The 16,841-nt window shown below is 45.4% G+C and overlaps 1 protein-coding gene across 1 annotated transcript in view; it reads left to right on the top strand.

Moving 5' to 3' along the window:
* Window positions 1-16,841, top strand: part of ABCC5 (ATP binding cassette subfamily C member 5) — a 117,809-nt gene that overhangs the window by 74,738 nt on the left and 26,230 nt on the right. Inside the window, exons 15-18 of the mRNA XM_040349739.1 lie at window positions 1,434-1,637; window positions 1,760-1,903; window positions 3,062-3,164; window positions 13,291-13,475. Of these exons, the coding sequence (XP_040205673.1) occupies window positions 1,434-1,637; window positions 1,760-1,903; window positions 3,062-3,164; window positions 13,291-13,475 (636 nt within the window). The remainder of the gene's footprint in view (window positions 1-1,433; window positions 1,638-1,759; window positions 1,904-3,061; window positions 3,165-13,290; window positions 13,476-16,841) is intronic.

Here is a 16,841-nt window from a genome sequence, read left to right as displayed (position 1 = left end):
GTAGGCGGCTCGTTGTAAAAGGGCTACAAGTCTTTCCTATGTTTCTTTGTGCACAAAGGTTTATCTGGGAGACCCTACCCTAGTGTGCCACAGATTTATTTAATGAACTTTTTTTCACTTAACAATTGGCACACGGTACCACCATCCCCCTTAATGGTTATTATCCTTGTACTTCATTTTACAGTCCCCAGTACATGGTTGGTCAGTGGGTTGCAGTGATTACATGCAAATGATGGTCCCTGGACGCAGACTGTTTGCGCCTAAGGCGGATCATTAGCAGGTAGTCTCTGCACGTTTGATTACATGCTAACAGTCCTGATTGGCTGCAGGGGCTGTCAGCCTCCCAGTGCTTTTAATAGGGCTTCCTGCTTGCAGCTGTTTGGAAGAGATGCCGCTGAGTATTCCAAGGGAAATCGTAGTTGGCCCCATAAACAAGTGTAAATGAGGCCTTGTAGTCAGGGGAAAAAAATTAGGATAAAACAAAAAATACGACCTTTAAATGCTAAACATCCCAAAATAAAAACCCTTTCCTAAAAATGTTGTACACTTTTCAGATATTTTTGTTTCAATAAGGTAATAGTGCAGTTCTATTACCTGTGTCATTTGTTGCCTTACCTTTTTATAATGATGGGCTCACATGTTGTGGCTGTAGTTTGTAGTGTCATGGTTGATCAATTGCCCTATGCATTAATCTAACTAACTAGCTTGTTCCTATATGCTAAAGAGACAGGAATCTCTTTAGTCCAGGTCACAATTTTATGCTTCACCATCACAATTTTCGGAGCTCTAATGTTATTAAAGACTACAGCTAGAGGTCATAAATGAATCTGTGCAGTGCCAGTCATCATTCCTCATGTCTAATCAAACGGCTGACACTGAAATGTGAAGGTTTACTCTTATAGGATGTGTGTACAGACCAACAAAGACACCATACTGCTATTTTAGGGCAAACATTCATGCAGTTTTTAACCCTTGGTTAATTGACTCATTAATAGAGAAAAAGTGTAGAAATCCTGTGTTTCACAAGAATTTCCTTCTTCTATACATGACTAAATTAGAGTTTAGGAGAAGTATCTGTCCTTGCACTTTTCTTTTTCCATTTTGGTGTTGACTGCACTTGAACTTTACACAAGTGTTTTAACATTAGAAAAACTCTTGAATTGAAAAATCCTGTTTCATACAGAGTTCCTCTGTCAGAACCCAAAGGCACAGAAGGAGAAATTTCTGCACTAACCTCACTTAGAACAGTGATCTCTCAGTGTTTCTACGTTCAGCTCGCTGGGTTGAATGGGAAAAAAAACCTGAATGTGTGTACCTGGCATTACGCTGCTTACTTTCAGATGAGTTGACTCCAATCCATATGGCAAAGTCAATTTTACCCTTTCAGCCAGTGCCATTGTTAATCAAAAACAAATGTTGTTCCTGTTTTGCAGATAGGAGAGCGTGGAGCAAATCTTAGTGGTGGTCAGAGACAAAGAATTAGCCTGGCAAGAGCTTTATACAGTGACCGCAGCATTTTCTTCCTGGATGATCCTCTTAGTGCCTTAGATGCCCATGTGGGCAACCATATCTTCAACAGTGCCATTAAAAAGCACCTGAAATCTAAGACTATTCTGTTTATCACCCATCAGCTTCAGGTAATTGGGAAAAGCCATGTGAGGTGCTGTTGGTCGCTGCTTCAGTGGAGTAGCCTGAACACGCAGTCGACTTGTTACATCATTTGTCACTCTATGCCTTCTCTGATGCTTTCTTCCTCCAGTACCTTGTGGACTGTGATGAGGTTATATACCTGAAAGAAGGCTGCATAATGGAGAGAGGAACGCATGAGGAGCTTATGAAACTGAATGGCGAATATGCTACAATATTTAATAACTTTCAGCTGGGAGATGCACCTCCTGTTGAGGCAAGTTAAGTGTTTGTGATCATTTCAAAGTGTTATTTGTATTTTCCTATGTTAGTGGGGGATGGAAATAGTTAAATTACTCCTTGTATTTTACTAGATGTGTAATCCAGATATCTGCTTTGTCATCTTTTTATTCTGTCAGGTTTTTATTCTGTGTGTTTTTTTTTTTTTGTTTTTTTTCACTTAAGTATATATTCTGCTATAAAACATATCCAATCTAAAAATAGAAAAAAAAAAAAGAATCAAATTTCTTCATCAATTTAGGACAAGAAGTATTCTGCTACATGTTTTTATTAAAATAAAAAATCCCAATTAGTTTATAGTAATTGTTTTGCGCAAAAGTTATAGCGTCTACATACTATGGGATATTTTATTCTAGTAAAGGTAGCCATCAGCGACTTGTAGCAGGACTGCGTCATTGCGGCCAACATTCTGACACTAACTGGCACTTTTTGGGAACCAGTACCACTAATACAATGATCAGTACTAAAAAATATGCACTCTCACTGTACTAATGACACTGGCTGGGAAGGGGTTAACTGTGTGCCTAGCCAGTGTTTTCCTAAACTGTGGTAGGTTCTTTTACAAGGGGAAGACATGGATTTTAGTCCCTGCTTTGCAAAGATACAGGATCCTTGTCTTCCCCCATCAGAACGGAGATCTGCTTTGTTTACATAAGCACATCCCAGTTCTGTCTCTCTGGCTGAGGATCGACATTGAGCCTGCGGTACCTGCCCATCGGCTCACACTGTGTGTAATGACAGCTGGAGCAAACCGTCAGCAGCGCACATTTGCACCCCCTACTCGGAAGTGCAGGATCACTCGCGTGTGTGTGTGTGTGTGTGTGTGTGTGTGTATATATGTGTGTGTATATATATATATATATATGTGTATGTAAATATATATATATATATATATATATATATACACATATATATATATATATATATATATATATATATATATATATATATATATATATACACATATATATATATATATATATATATATATATATACATATACATACATACGTGATTCTGCACACACCTGCTGCCTTGTAGCAGTAAAACAGCTATAGGGCGGTTGCCAAGTGGTTAAAGCAGACGTTCACTATAGTTACCTGTTGGAGGTATTCAAATCCTTTCTTTCCTGTAGGTGAGTCTAATAAAGAACGTGAGCACTTCATTGAAGAAACCTTTGGACAAAGGCATCAAATCTGGGTCTGTGAAGAAAGAAAAGGTTGTAAAAAAAGACGAAGGTATAATCACTATTTTGCCATCTTTTAGATTTCTTATCAAGTATACTAAGGCTGATTTGCTAAAGTAGTTGTGCAATTTTCCACTTCAGTTATCCAATCCCAGGAAAAGCCTCTGCACATGATTGGGTATTGAATGTAAACAGGAATTTGCTTTTCGCAAAGTTGGTTAATGAAGGTAATATTTAAACTTTTTTTGAGTGATGAGTCTCAACTCCTTTAGTAAATCGGCCTAGCTGTATATACAAGAACTTCTATCCTATTAGCAGCATGACATTTACATTTTTGTCTAAAACTATCTTTGGGGAAAAAAAAAATATTGTAATGAGGCTTGTTTAAATGTATTGCCCCTATATTTCCAAGAATGTGAAGTGTTATTCAAATCTTCCTAGATAAAATGAAATGTGGCAGCCTACCTTATTTTGACGCTAGTTATCGGTCCTTTTTTTGTGTTCTGCCTCTGTAGCTTTTGTAGTGGAGTGTAAGTAATTTTCATCTATTAGGGTAGCTCTGTTGCTTTGCAAGGTCGCCTTGAAAAAACACCCTTGGACCCCCTTTCACACTGAGGGCCTATTGCAAGCGCTATAGCTTTAAAAATCTGTTCTTAAACGGCTGTGTGAAAGCCAGAGGGCTTTCACACTGGAGCGTTGCGCTAGCAGGACGGTAAAAAATGTCCTGCTACCCGCATCTTTGCAGCGGTGAAGCAGCAGTGTGTTTACCGCTCCTGCCCATTGAAATCAATGGGACAGCGCGGCTTTAGCATTGCGGGCGGTTTTAACCCTTTCTCGGCTGCTAGCGGGGGGTTAAAAGCGCCCCGCTAGCGGCCTGAATGAGCAAATCCGCCCATAGTGTCGGCGGTAAAAATAGCGGCATTTTACCGCCGATGCTATGGGCGGCTCAGTGTGAAAGGGGTCTTCTGTGTGCGCTCCCCAACGTTTTTCTTTTAAGTCTGTGCGTGCTTGGGTGATGTGCAGTGTGGAAGGGTATCTTTAGTTCCTGCTTAGGTGTCATGCAAGAACACAAGTGCAGTGTGGCTAGCGTTCTTATAATGCTTAGGGTGTGCATCTGCAGTGTGACAGATGGACAAGGAATCATGGGACTTGAAAATAGATTTTTGGAAAATGGGTGGGAAAGAGTTTTAGCAGTTAGATGGAGCTAGAGGCAAAACATCAATTTGCAATAAGGGGTTTGATGCTACTTTTTAAGTGAAATTCATAAATAAGACCATAGATGGGCAAGATAACACCATCACAGCTGTTTTTTTTTATATCCAGAGTACTACAGCAAGTTTAGAGACTTACTGAAACAAGCCTTCAGGAGAGTGAAGATAGGTGGAGGGATCAGTGTTTTTATTTTTTTTTTATTTTTTTTTTTTAGGTCACATGTTTGCGCAAATATTAAACACAAATTATTAGGAAAAAATATAAAATTAATTTTGGTGCAATCACACACAATATACTACCCAATTTTGGTAAAATATTAACGATAAGGTATAGCCGCGCAAATGGATACCAAACATGCAAAGTTTAACCACTTACGGACCAGCCACCGTCATTATACATCTGTACTTTGCCGCAAAATACCATTGTTATGGCAGCAGATAGCTGCCATAACCCCTGTATTTTTTTTTAAACAACGGATGGTCCTCTTGGTCTCTACAGCAGATTCGCTGCGAGATCACTTTTATCGGTGGCGGGAGAGGTGCCTCTCCTCCCGCCGCGTTTCCTTCGTCTCCGCTGCTTACCGGGGCCATGGGGTTCTTTCCCCTCTGAGGCTGGAAGTCGAGTGAGGGAAAGATGGCCCCATTCGGCTCCATACCATTGGATGACGGAAGCGACGTCAAACACTTCCACCCAATTGTCTTAAAGGGTAAAAAAATGTATGGGGGGGGGGGACACGGGACGGGACTTTTTTTGTGTAAATGTGAGGTCTTTTGGACCCCAGATCTCACATTAAAGATGTCCTGTCATGCTTTTTTTCTATTACAAGGGATGTTTACATTCCCTTGTAATAGGCATAAAAGTGACCACAAAAAAATGTTTAAATAAACAGTGTAAAAATAAAAAGTAAAATAAGATCTATTTTTTTCTCTTTCGTTCATAGACTGACACAGCCTTCATTGACCTTAGGGTTATGCTTCTTCCTACCAGGAGATTTAGGCAGAATTCTACAGCACTTAAGGTGTTAAAAACTTTCCTTCATGCTGCTCCTCCCAGGGGGCGTGGCTCCCCCAGGCATAACCCACACCCTGCTTTAGCAGCCTCAGTTTGTTTTCTGCCTAACGACAGGAGGTCAAGGCTATCTCTGGAGTTCCTGGACTCTGGAGTTTTTTTCTGGCGATTTTTCTCGCTTTTTTTATTATTTTGTTCCTGCATTTTTGAATCCTGCGATTCTTCTATCAACAGCCGACTGGGTGACAGGCTGGGTCCTCGACTCTTGTAGTCCCCCCATGTTCGGCCTTCGAGCGTGTGCCGGCCCTCAGCTCAGCTTTGGGACGTCCACGACAGGCCCCATTGCTCCAGGGGCGGCCGGGGAACTTTGGTTCTAGGGCACACATATGACCGGTCTCTATGGCTTTGTCACAGTGTGTCTGGCCGACAGCCATGCCGTTTACGGACGTTGGTTCTGTCTGGAATACCTCCAGCCGGGTAGTCGCAGGACAGGTAAGTAGTGGCCCCTTACTCAGGTAAGTGGTCTGGCTGGTGGTTTCCCTGGGGAGGTCGACTGAGCGTCCGCCCTGCTTTCCTCTCTCCCCTTCCTCTCCCTCCTTCCCCTGACTGGGTAGTGGCTGTGAAGGGGGGCCTCCTGGGTTTCTTTGTTACCACCGGGGCCCGTGTGTTGTTAGGGGGACTGTGTTGTTACTCTGGGGGGTGCTGCTGTGTGCTGCTGTGTTCTATGAGGTAATTTTTACCTCAGACAGCGGCCGTCTTGGAAATCTCCTTGGTAACGCTGTGATTCTTTTCTGAGGTAACAGACAAAGCAGTCAGTGCTGCTGTGTTCTATGAGGTAATTTTTACCTCAGACAGCGGCCGTCTTGGAAATCTCCTTGGTAACGCTGTGATTCTTTTCTGAGGTAACAAAGCAGTCAGTGCTGCTGTGTTCTATGAGGTAATTTTTACCTCAGATGGTGGCCATCTTGGAAATCTCCTTGGTAACACTGTGATTCTTTTCTGAGGTAACAGACAAAGCAGTCAGTGCTGCTGTGTTCTATGAGGTAATTTTTACCTCAGATGGTGGCCATCTTGGAAATCTCCTTGGTAACGATGTGATTCTTCCCTGAGACACAGCCTCTGGTCAGTTTTAGTGCTGTTACAGTTTTAGTGCTGTGAATCTTCCATGAGGTGAATACACATCACAGTCAGCACATCAGAGCACACCTGAGGTTTTTCAGCTCCCTCTGCAGCTGGGTGGGGTGGTGAATACCGGGGGCCCCCATGCTCTGCAATAGCAGCAAGGAGGTGACCAGTGGTTTTTTTTGTCCTGCCTTGCAGGGTGGGTGACTCAGCGCTGACACTATGGAACTCAAGCTATGCCTGAGTTAACCCTTAATGCCCCTCCCCCTGCCACATCTGTTATGTTGGCTGTCCTGGGTTTCTTGCCAGGTTTGAAGCAGCTAGTGCCCGGATGGGGGGTAAAAAAGCGCCCCCTCCCTGAAGCCTGCTTCTGGGGATGACACAGAATCGCTGTTTTTTTCTGGTTCTGTTATGTCAGAGGCTGCGGGTTTTAACCCTTATGGATAGTGAGGATGACTCTGCTGCAGTCAGTTGCTGGCAAGAATTTGTTGGAGCTCTTGTTTCTGCGGTGCGTGAGGCTCTAAAAATTGAGGATGTGGCGGAGACACCTCCGTGTCAGTACCAGCAGACTACCACGCATCGCTGAAGTGTTTCCTTGTGTTCCTTATTTGGACTATATGTTATACAAGGAATGGGATGCACCGCAAAAAGTTTGTCAAAAAACTTTGCAACCCGTTACCCCCTTGAGGGGGGCTTTAAAAAAAAAAAAAAGTAGGTCTCTCCTCCGCCAGTGGACCCCCCTGTGTCCAGACTGCGCAAGGCCACCACATTGCCTGTGGAAGGGGCTCCTGCATTTCAGGATCCCGCTGATAGGAGAGTGGAGGCCGTGGCCCGCTCCCTATTCACGGTGGTGGGTTCGGCGGTGAGGCCGGCTCTGGCCGGGGCCCTGGCAGGCCCCGACTAAAAGGGCGAAGCTCCTGCTGCAGGAGCTGGAAGAAGGACCTCTAAGGTGGCCTTGGTGATCACCGTTAAGGGTGAACGGTCCTTTTGGGTCTTCCCTGACTGGCATCATTGAGGATGCCACAGGTGGTAAGCGCATGCTGTTCCCACGGTTTGGGAAGGGCTAGGGACCTCGACCTGTGCAAGGACCCTCCTTGCCTACCTCCGAGCGTTTTTTCGCTCGCCCTGTGCGGTGGGGGTAGGTCTACATGGTGCTTGAATCCCCGCTGCGGGGTAGCAGCGCACCGGATACCGCATGCCTAACAAGTCTGCGGACATACCTGCTTCCGCCTGAAGGTCTGCTCCCGCCCGTGTCTCGGGTGGGAGACTGGCTTCGCATTGCGAAGTGTTTTCCTTGGGGTACAAGATTGAGTTTCTCTCTTGTCTGCCAAACAGGTTTTTTCCCTCCGGCTTCTGGCCTCCTCCGGTTCGCCGGTTGACTCCGTCAGGGGCTGTCCAGGATCTTCTGGTCAGGGGAGTGATTGTGCCGGTTCCCTCGTTGGAACGGTCTCGGGGTTTTACTCCATTCTGTTTGTGTCCCCATGGAGGATGGGGCCCGGTCGATCCTGGGCCTCAAGTCCCTCGTTTTGTTTTGTCAGGTTTTTCTGGCATCCTTGGATGTCATGAACGTGTACCTGCATATCCTCAAACCACCAGAGATTCTGTGCTTTGCGGTCGGGGGGGACCATTTTCAATGGTGTCCTTCCCATTCGGCGGGTTTTCGCCAAGGTGCTCGTACCGATACTGGCCCGGCTGTGACAGCGGGGGTTTGTTATCATGGGATGTCTGGACGACATTCTCCTACGAGCTTCTTCGAGCTCTGCATTGGTGGAGCCGTGTCTATCACGTGTCAGGCTCTCCGAGTGTTCGGCTGGTTTCTGGATTGTCCTGAAATCAGGGTTGATTCCGTCTCAGGGATACCTGAGACTGGTCCTGGATTCCTCCGGGGCGGGAGTGTTTTTCTCCTAGCGGAAAAACTTCAGACTCTGCTATCTGCTGTGCAGCAGTTGCCGACCCAGAAGCGGTCATCTCTGCGATTCTGCAGGAAGGTTCTGGGTCAGTTGGTAGCCTCTTTCGAGGCGGTTCCGTATGCCCAATTCCACGCCAGGGTACTACGGAGGGAACTGCTGTCACGATGGGACTAGCTTCCGTCATCTCTGGATTACCAGATTCAGTTGAGTCATCTGATCATGTCTCCCCTGGTATGGTGGCTGGCGTTTCCGGTGCTTCGGGCCGGAAAGTCATTTTTCTGCAGGCCACTGGACAGTGGTCACGACGGATGCCAGCCTCTCCGGTTGGGGAGGGGCGCTTGGGGCACCCAGTCAGCCCAGGGGCACTGGACTCAGGTGGAGTCCTGCCTACTGATCAACGTTCTGGAGCTCCGAGCAATCAAGCTTTGCCTTACCAGGTGGTCCCTGGATCTACAGGGCCGACCGGTCAGGATCCTGTCCGATAACACCACGTCCGTGGCGTAGGTTGATCATCAGGGAGGCACACGGAGTTCTGTTGCAGCGACGGGGGTCGCGCGCATCCTTTCGGTGGGCTGAAGGGTCCGTTCCGGCTCTATCGGCCGGGTACATTCCGGGAATACGGAATTGGCTAGCCGACTACCTAAGTCGCACTGCACTGGGCCAAGGAGAGTGGTCTCTCCACCCGCAGGTGTTTCGGGGTCTGTGCCGAAAGTGGGGCACTCCGGACGTGGACCTTCTAGCGTTCCGTCTCTATATCGGTAGGTGCCACGGTTCGTGGCCAGGTTTAAGGACCCGTGGGCGGACGCGTCAGGCGCGTTGGTGGCTCCTTGGGGTCGCTGTCGCCTACTTTACACCTTCCCTCCTCGGAAGCTTCTTCCTCGCCTGCTGCGCAGAGTAGAAGCTGTAGGGATTCTATCGGTCCTGATTGCCCCAGATTGGCCGCGTCGCTTCTGGTACGCGGACCAGGTGCGTCTGCTGGCAGACGCCCCCTAGCGTCTTCCCCTGGGAATTGATTTTCTGTTACAGGGTGCAATCTTCCACCCTGTTTCACAGCCACCGGCCTTAGCGGCGTGGCTGTTGAGAGCCAGGGGCTTAAGGACCGAGGCCTATTGGGCTCGGTGGTCTCTACCGTGCTGCCTGCACGGAGGTCTACCTCACGTAGGTTTTTTCCTCATACATGGAAGGCCTACTTCTCTGTGTGTGGGGAGATGAACTGGCACTCTCGTACATGCGTTGTGTACAGGATTCTGCTGTCTTTGCAGCAGGGAGTGGTTCAGGCTCTCGCCTTACGTACGGTTAGGAGCCAGATTTCTGCTCTGGCTGTTTTTTACTTGCAGCGACCCTTGGCATAGCACTCCTGGGTGCGTGCGTTGGGTCACGGGGTCTGGCAGGTGGCCCCTCCGGTGCGCCCTCCATTACCCCCATGGGACTTGAATTTAGTCCTTTCAGTGCTTCGGGATGCTCCCTTTGAGGACATTCGGGAGGTTTTTTGTTTTATTGTCACAAAAGGTGATTTTATTTCTGGTAGCAATTACCTCGATCAGACGGGTGTCTGTCTGTTCTGGTGGCCTTGTCTTGCAAGGCTCCCTGCTTGGTCATCCGTAAGGATGAGGTGGTGCTGCGGCCGCAGCCGTTTTTCTCCCTAAGGTCGTTTCGGCTTTTCACTTGGATGTGGACATTGTTCTTCCATCCTTGTGTCCTCAGCCGAAGAACCCGAAGGAGGCCACTTTACATTCTTTGGATGTGGTTCGGGCCCTTCGAGTTTACTTGTCGGCGACAGCTCCGTTCCGGATGTCGGACTCGCTGTTCGTGTCTGTGTCCGGTCCCAGTAAGGGCCTGGCAGTTTCGTCGGCCACCATTTCCAGGTGGATCCGACGGATTGTGCTTCAGGCCTATGCCCTGAAGGGCGGGCGCCCCCCTTTCGGGTCATGGCGCATTCGACCAGGGCGATCGGGGCCTCTTGGGCTTTCCGACACCAAGCCTCTGTGTTACTGGTGTGTAAGGCTGCGACCTGGTCGTCGGTCCACGCTTTTTCAAAGTTTTATATGGTGGATGTGAGTGCATCTTCGGATGCCTCCATTGGCCGCAGGGTGTTACAGGCGGCAGTTTAAGGTTGGAGTTCCTCCGTTGAGTAACTCCGGTTTTTGTTTGGGGTGTAACCTGTTTTTGCTGTGTTATTTTTCCCACCCCTCGAATTTTTTTGACACTGCTTGGGGACGTCCCTAAGGTCAATGAAGGCTGTGTCCGTCTATGAACGAAAGAGAAAAAAGGATTTTTGTACTCACCGTAAAATCCATTTCTCTGAGTTCATAGACGGACACAGCACCCACCCCTCCTTTGTTTGTACTGCTTGTTACGAACTGAGGCTGCTAAAGCAGGGTGTGGGTTATGCCTGGGGGAGCCACGCCCCCTGGGAGGAGCAGCATGAAGGAAAGTTTTTAACACCTTAAGTGCTGTAGAATTCTGCCTAAATCTCCTGGTAGGAAGAAGCATAACCCTAAGGTCAATGAAGGCTGTGTCCGTCTATGAACTCAGAGAAATGGATTTTACGGTGAGTACAAAAATCCTTTTTTTTTTAACGCGCCCCGTCCTGTCGCTTGTGCGCAGAAGCAAACATACAAGTTGTGCCCGCATATGTAAACGGTATTCAAACCCCACATGTGAGGTATCGCCGTGATCGAGCGAGAGCAATAATTCTAGCACTGGACCTCCTTTGTAACCCAAAACTGGTAACCTGTAGAAATATTTAAACGTTGCCAATGAAGATTTTTAAAGCGGAGTTCCACCCAAAAGTGGAACTTCTGCTTAATCCACTCCTCACCCCCTTACATGCCACATTTGGCATGTAAATTTTTTGGGGGGGTGGGGGCTTCATGAGGAGTAGGACTTCCTGTCCCACTTCCTCCTTCCGCCCAGGGACCGATAAGACTACTTTTAACATATATCCCTACAGGATGATACTGTGGATATACTGGTATACAGTGTGCCACCGTCCCGATATTGTATAGATTTTAACTAAAGACTAGTCATTTTGGACTTTAAAGGCACACAATGGGTATGATAAACTAGATAAATTTATTTTTGGAAGTGTCATAAAAAAACAGCTATAAATAGAAGACTCGATACAGAGTATAATTAGAGGTTAACTGTGCGATGTGTAACCAGGCAGTGGGTCCAGAGGAAAGGAGGGCTCGCTCTACATGTTACGCGTTAAAACTAACGCTTCCTCGGGCGCATAGACCTGTTGATATGATTAACCGCATTGGAGGTAGATAACAGTCGGTCTTATTACCCTATCATTAGTCGTGGTTTAAAAAGAAGACATTGGCCAGTTAGGGGGATATTATCGTATAAACAAAGTTATAATAACAAATGATAGGATGGTCAGATGCTGGTAAGCAAAAGGAACGATCATCAGGGGGCAAAAGGCTGGTCAGGAAGCAGTGGCTATAATAAGACAAGCAGCAGTAAACAAGGGGCTACCCTGAGTAGCAGAACGCTAACTTGAAGCTTTCAGTCCACTTAAAAGTGGATTCAAAAATAAGGAGGTCCTTGGAAGCCTGTTGCAAAAATACCGCCGTGTAATGTCCCCAGATCGTGAAGAACGCCTGTGCGAGTTGTACTATGATTGTGATAACCTGTGTGGACCAGTTATTTAATTTCTCTGATTTTATATTTATAACTTTTTTTATGATATTTCCAAAAATAAATGTATCTAGTTTATTATCATACCTATTGTGTGCCTTTTTAAAGTCCAAAATGACTAGTCTTTAGTGAAAATCTTTTAATAAACATCAAAAAAGGCTGGAACTCCCCTTTAGTGCCAAAGTTTTTTCGCCATTCCACGAGTGAGCGCAAATTTTAAGTGACATGTTGGGTATCAATTTTAATGGGCTAACTTTACTGTTGTCTTAAACCTTTTTTTAAATAAAAAAATATTGCAATTACCACCATTTTATTCTCTGGGGGGGGGGTTTGAAAAAAATATAATGTTTGGGGGTTCTATGCAATTTTCTAGCAAAAAATATATATTTTAACTTGTAAACACCAAGTGTAAAAAAAAAATAGGCCTGGTCCTTAAGTGGTTAAAAATGTAAAGCACCCGTGATATTTCAAAAAAAAAGGGGGGTTATAAAAATCTCCATAGGCAACGCTTAGACCTGGTCCTTAAGTGGTTAAAAATTGAATGCACCTGTGATAGTCCAAAAAAAGGGGGGGGGGGGGGGGTTCTAAAAATCTCTATAGGCAACGCTTTATCCACTCCCCCCTGCCCTCCCCAGCCAGCGATTCCTTACGTGTACAAGCCATCTTAATGGCTACTAAAGGTGGCGGGAGGTCAGTTTGACCACTTAAAGACTAGGCCTTTTTCAGACACTTATTTTTTTAGCAGGTTGTTGCAATATTTTATGTCACGCTGTATTTGTGCAGTGGTCTTTTCAAATGCAATTCATTGGGGGAAAAAATACACTTCAATGAATTTAAAAAATACTAATCCGTAAAGTTAGCCCAAGTTTTTGTTTAATGTGAAAGATGTTGCGCAGAGAATCGTGATCTTTATTCATTTTATCCAGAATCGTGCAGCTCTAGTGCGCTCCCTGGGTGTGCATCTGCACATGTGTGTAGTACAACATGGGTTACGGCAATCCTTTTTTCTCCCTTTTTTTTTTTTTTTTTTTTTAAATACAGCAACCCACTGTGTGAGAGTGATTGGCAGCGGTGGAGCCACTGCATCAATTTCAAGCCCACAGCCTGCTTAACAAATGGATCACAAGCTGAATAGTGCATCATATGTGATGCCAGTCTTGGATGTGGGGATTCAGATTATTAGTTTTTGCTGTAACAGTGATGGTCACATCTGTCAATTTGAGTTTTGTCTGTAAGAAAGCCAACACATTTTTCAATCGTGGTGTATTCTATTTTCCACAGGTCCGCTTATGCAGATGGAGGAGAAGGGCAAAGGATCAGTACCTTGGTCTGTTTATGGCACTTACATACAGGCAGCTGGAGGTCCATTTGCCTTTTTGTTCATCATGGCTCTGTTTGTGCTCAATGTAGGAAGCACAGCATTTAGCAACTGGTGGTTAAGCTACTGGATTAATCAGGGCAGCGGGGTAAGTGTTCTTACTTTCAACAACTTTGAATGAAACTATCTCAATCCTCCTAGGCTTAATGTATAGGGGACGAATGATTTAACTTGAGGGATAGTAAAAAAAAATTTTTTTTAAATCTTTTAATAGTCAAAAAAAATGTATCTCCATTTAAATCGCCTGTAAACGAAACGTGGCTAAACGCAACTGCCTAAAAACTACTATAAATGACCCTTTGTACACGTACTGATAAGATAAGAGGGGAGAGTTCAGGGGCAGCTGAAAAAAATGACCAACTGCTCCTAAATGTCCGTTTACCAGCAGCAGTGTACATGAAGCCTTATTCTACATTTTTCTACACATTACACCACAATGTCCAAGGTGAGTCTGTAGAGAAGATGGAATCTCCCCTCTATTCAGTAGTAAATTCTACCATCCAACATTCTTGGCTTCCCACTTTGAATCTAATTAAACATGGCTTTATCTGCCTCTCATGAAGATTAATGGCAGCATAAATAAGAGGTTTACTATTAAAGTTTTTAAAATGGGAAAAAAATCCTAACCTAACAAGTTTTAGTACTTATTTTTGCTAGTCTTTATTTTTAAAGGGGAAAAAAATGTTATACTTACCTTCTCTGTGCAATAGTTTTGAACAGAGCAGCCCAGATCTTCCTCTTCTTGGATCCCTTGCTGGTGCTCTTGGCCCCTCCCCCCAGCCGAGTGTTCCCACAGCAAGCCGCTTACTATGGGGGCACCCGAGCTGCTGCTCTGTGTCCATTCAGACACATAGCTTCAGTTCGGCCCTGCCCTCTCCTCGTGGGCTCACTGACTTTGACAGCAGCGGGAGCCAATGGTGCTGCGCTGCCGTCTCAGCCAATCAGGCGATTACCTGCTTGGTGTATCATTGCGAGAGCTAACAAACTCATTGACTATTTATACACAGACACGAATTGTGAAAAGCCACAAATGTTGGATATTAACCTTTTAATTGCCATTTTAACATGTGTGTGTGTGTGTGTGTGTGTGCCATCTTTTGTGTCTGTACCAAGGCCAAACATTCCAGGGTATGTAAACTTTTGATCAGGGTCATTTGGGTAGTTTCTGTTGCCATTATGATCTAAAAAGAGTAAACACAGTTGATAACATATAGCTTCAGTCAAACACTAACCAGGAGTGAAAGAAATCATAAATTCTGCCAGGGTATGTAAACTTATGAGCACAACTGTGCTTGCCTATTCTGAAGGGACTCTAGTCTGCTCACATAATCTCCCCAGCGGCCGACTTCATGGGAGAGGAGAGATCACAGAAAAAATTGCTGAAATGCCTGGGCAGTGACGTCACCTATAGGCTTGCTATTTTGGCATCCATTGTGAGATGTCCCTCCTCGCCCCCTGAGCTAATCACGTGACCAGATGGGAGCTCCCTCAGGATAGACAAGTATAAGTGGGATCAGGTTTAAGCATAGTTGGGAAAAGCCTGGAATTCTACTTTTAATATCTAAAACTAACTGCACTGCAAGGATTAAATGCCAGTTTTTGTCTAGGGAACCATTAAAACGCACAACTTCTCTTCCCCACAATTATGCCTATGTGTGACCACTACCCTGGTTGTTGCTCTGCCAATCATAGGCACTTTAATGTCATCAAATACAATACAGAATAAGCTGGGTGGAGCTGGGAGTTATAGCCTTACTTCAAGGGTTATAATGAAATTTCCTCTGAATTTGGTCTTAAAATGGTTGTAAACACTTGTCTGTACCCAGTGAAGTGTCTAGCATCTGATGACAAACACGGTCCTCCTACACATATCATCCTGCATAAATTGAGCCTGTTTATTTGCAGCCATTTGTCCTGTACAGCCTTGTAAAACTCAGAAATTATAAAGATTTTTCAGACTCACAAAGCAGGGGGTGTGGAGCTGCATATACACACTGCACTAGAGCTCTGAGAGCTGTTTGAAGGAAAGGGACACACGGCATACAGGAACAGAGCTGTGGCAGTCAATCACAAGCTGTGTGCTTGAGATCCCTCCCCTGTCACCTTTTTTTAGCCCTCTGTGTCAAGAAAACTTGTCAGACTCATGCAGATAACTAAGGAACTATACAGCAGAGGGAGAAATTATATTTAGTGCTTTGGAGAGAGTTAAGTAAACATTATAGAAATATGGGCTTTTCTCAAATTTTATGTCTAAGGTTTTCGAATGCTTTAATGAACAGCTATTAAAAGAAGCTCTTTCATGCAACTAAATTACTCACTCCTACCACAGTAACCACTGTTCACTGAATGTTTTTCTTAAAATACTATAAGGCGCCATTCACACGGGCATACCTATCCGTACACCTGTTTCAAAGGTGGATGCATTGGGGTTCCTAACATGCATGTGGAGGCAGTCCTATTCTTGTCTATTGGGATGCAGCAGCTGCACAATTAGACAGCCGTGCAGGTGCATATCCTCGAACGCAGACAGTGTATGTTCAGTTATGCATCCACACAGCTGTCAAATTGGAACCAGTGGCTGTGTCCATGTAGCAGCTGTGTCCCAATAGACATAAATGAGACTTCCTGCATGCGAATGTATGGAACACCTGTGCATCCTCTGCAGACAGACACAGTCCTTAACAAAGGTGTATGAATAGAAGTTCCTGTGTGAATAAGGCCTTATGAGATAAATGGCAGAGTTAAAATGGCTCATCCTGCCAATCCAAGTTAAAGATTCACTTTTTCAGTTTTTAAGGGTAGTCTTTAAAGTGTCTGTAACCCAAAAAAGAATGAATCCTGTTTGTTTAAAGCATGCCTAGCAGCACAGTGTTTGTGCTGTGTAATTTGGCCGCCTGTATCATCTGTAATACCTGGCTGGTTCTGCCCTCCCCCCTGGAAAACTGACCACGGTTTACCATGGCTGCTGAGCCCTGACACCATGGTGAGTTTACTGCCTCTATCATCTGCAGCTCTCCTCCCGGCTGACGTCAGCTGGAGTTTTCCACCCCTCCCACTACAGCTGTCAGACGGGGAGAGGAGAGAGGTGGCCAGTAACGTGAGTGCCAGGAGACGCCCTGAAATACGGTAGATACAGTGGAACCTCGGATTGCGAGTAACGTGGTTAACAAGTGTTTCGCAATACGAGCACTGTATTTTTAAAAATTTTAACTTGGTTTGTGAGTGTTGTCTCACAAAACAAGCAGCATTCAAGCCAAAGCAGTGTGCAGTACCGCGTTTGGCCTGAGGTGGGGGGCGCCGGAGCTGAACGGAGCCGTTCAGTTCCAGAGTCTTTTCGAGGTTTTCTGAGTTCAGCCAAAGTGTCCTTTGGGCCTTTCCTAATGATTCCGAATTATTTTTGTTTCCATTGACTTCAATGGGGAAACTCACTTTGATATGCGAGTACTTTGGATTA

The sequence above is a fragment of the Rana temporaria genome, chromosome 4, assembly GCF_905171775.1.
Source record: "Rana temporaria chromosome 4, aRanTem1.1, whole genome shotgun sequence".
NCBI classification, from domain to species: domain Eukaryota; kingdom Metazoa; phylum Chordata; class Amphibia; order Anura; family Ranidae; genus Rana; species Rana temporaria.
Note: the sequence above shows the minus strand (reverse complement) of the source record. Positions and strands in the feature narration are given on the sequence as shown.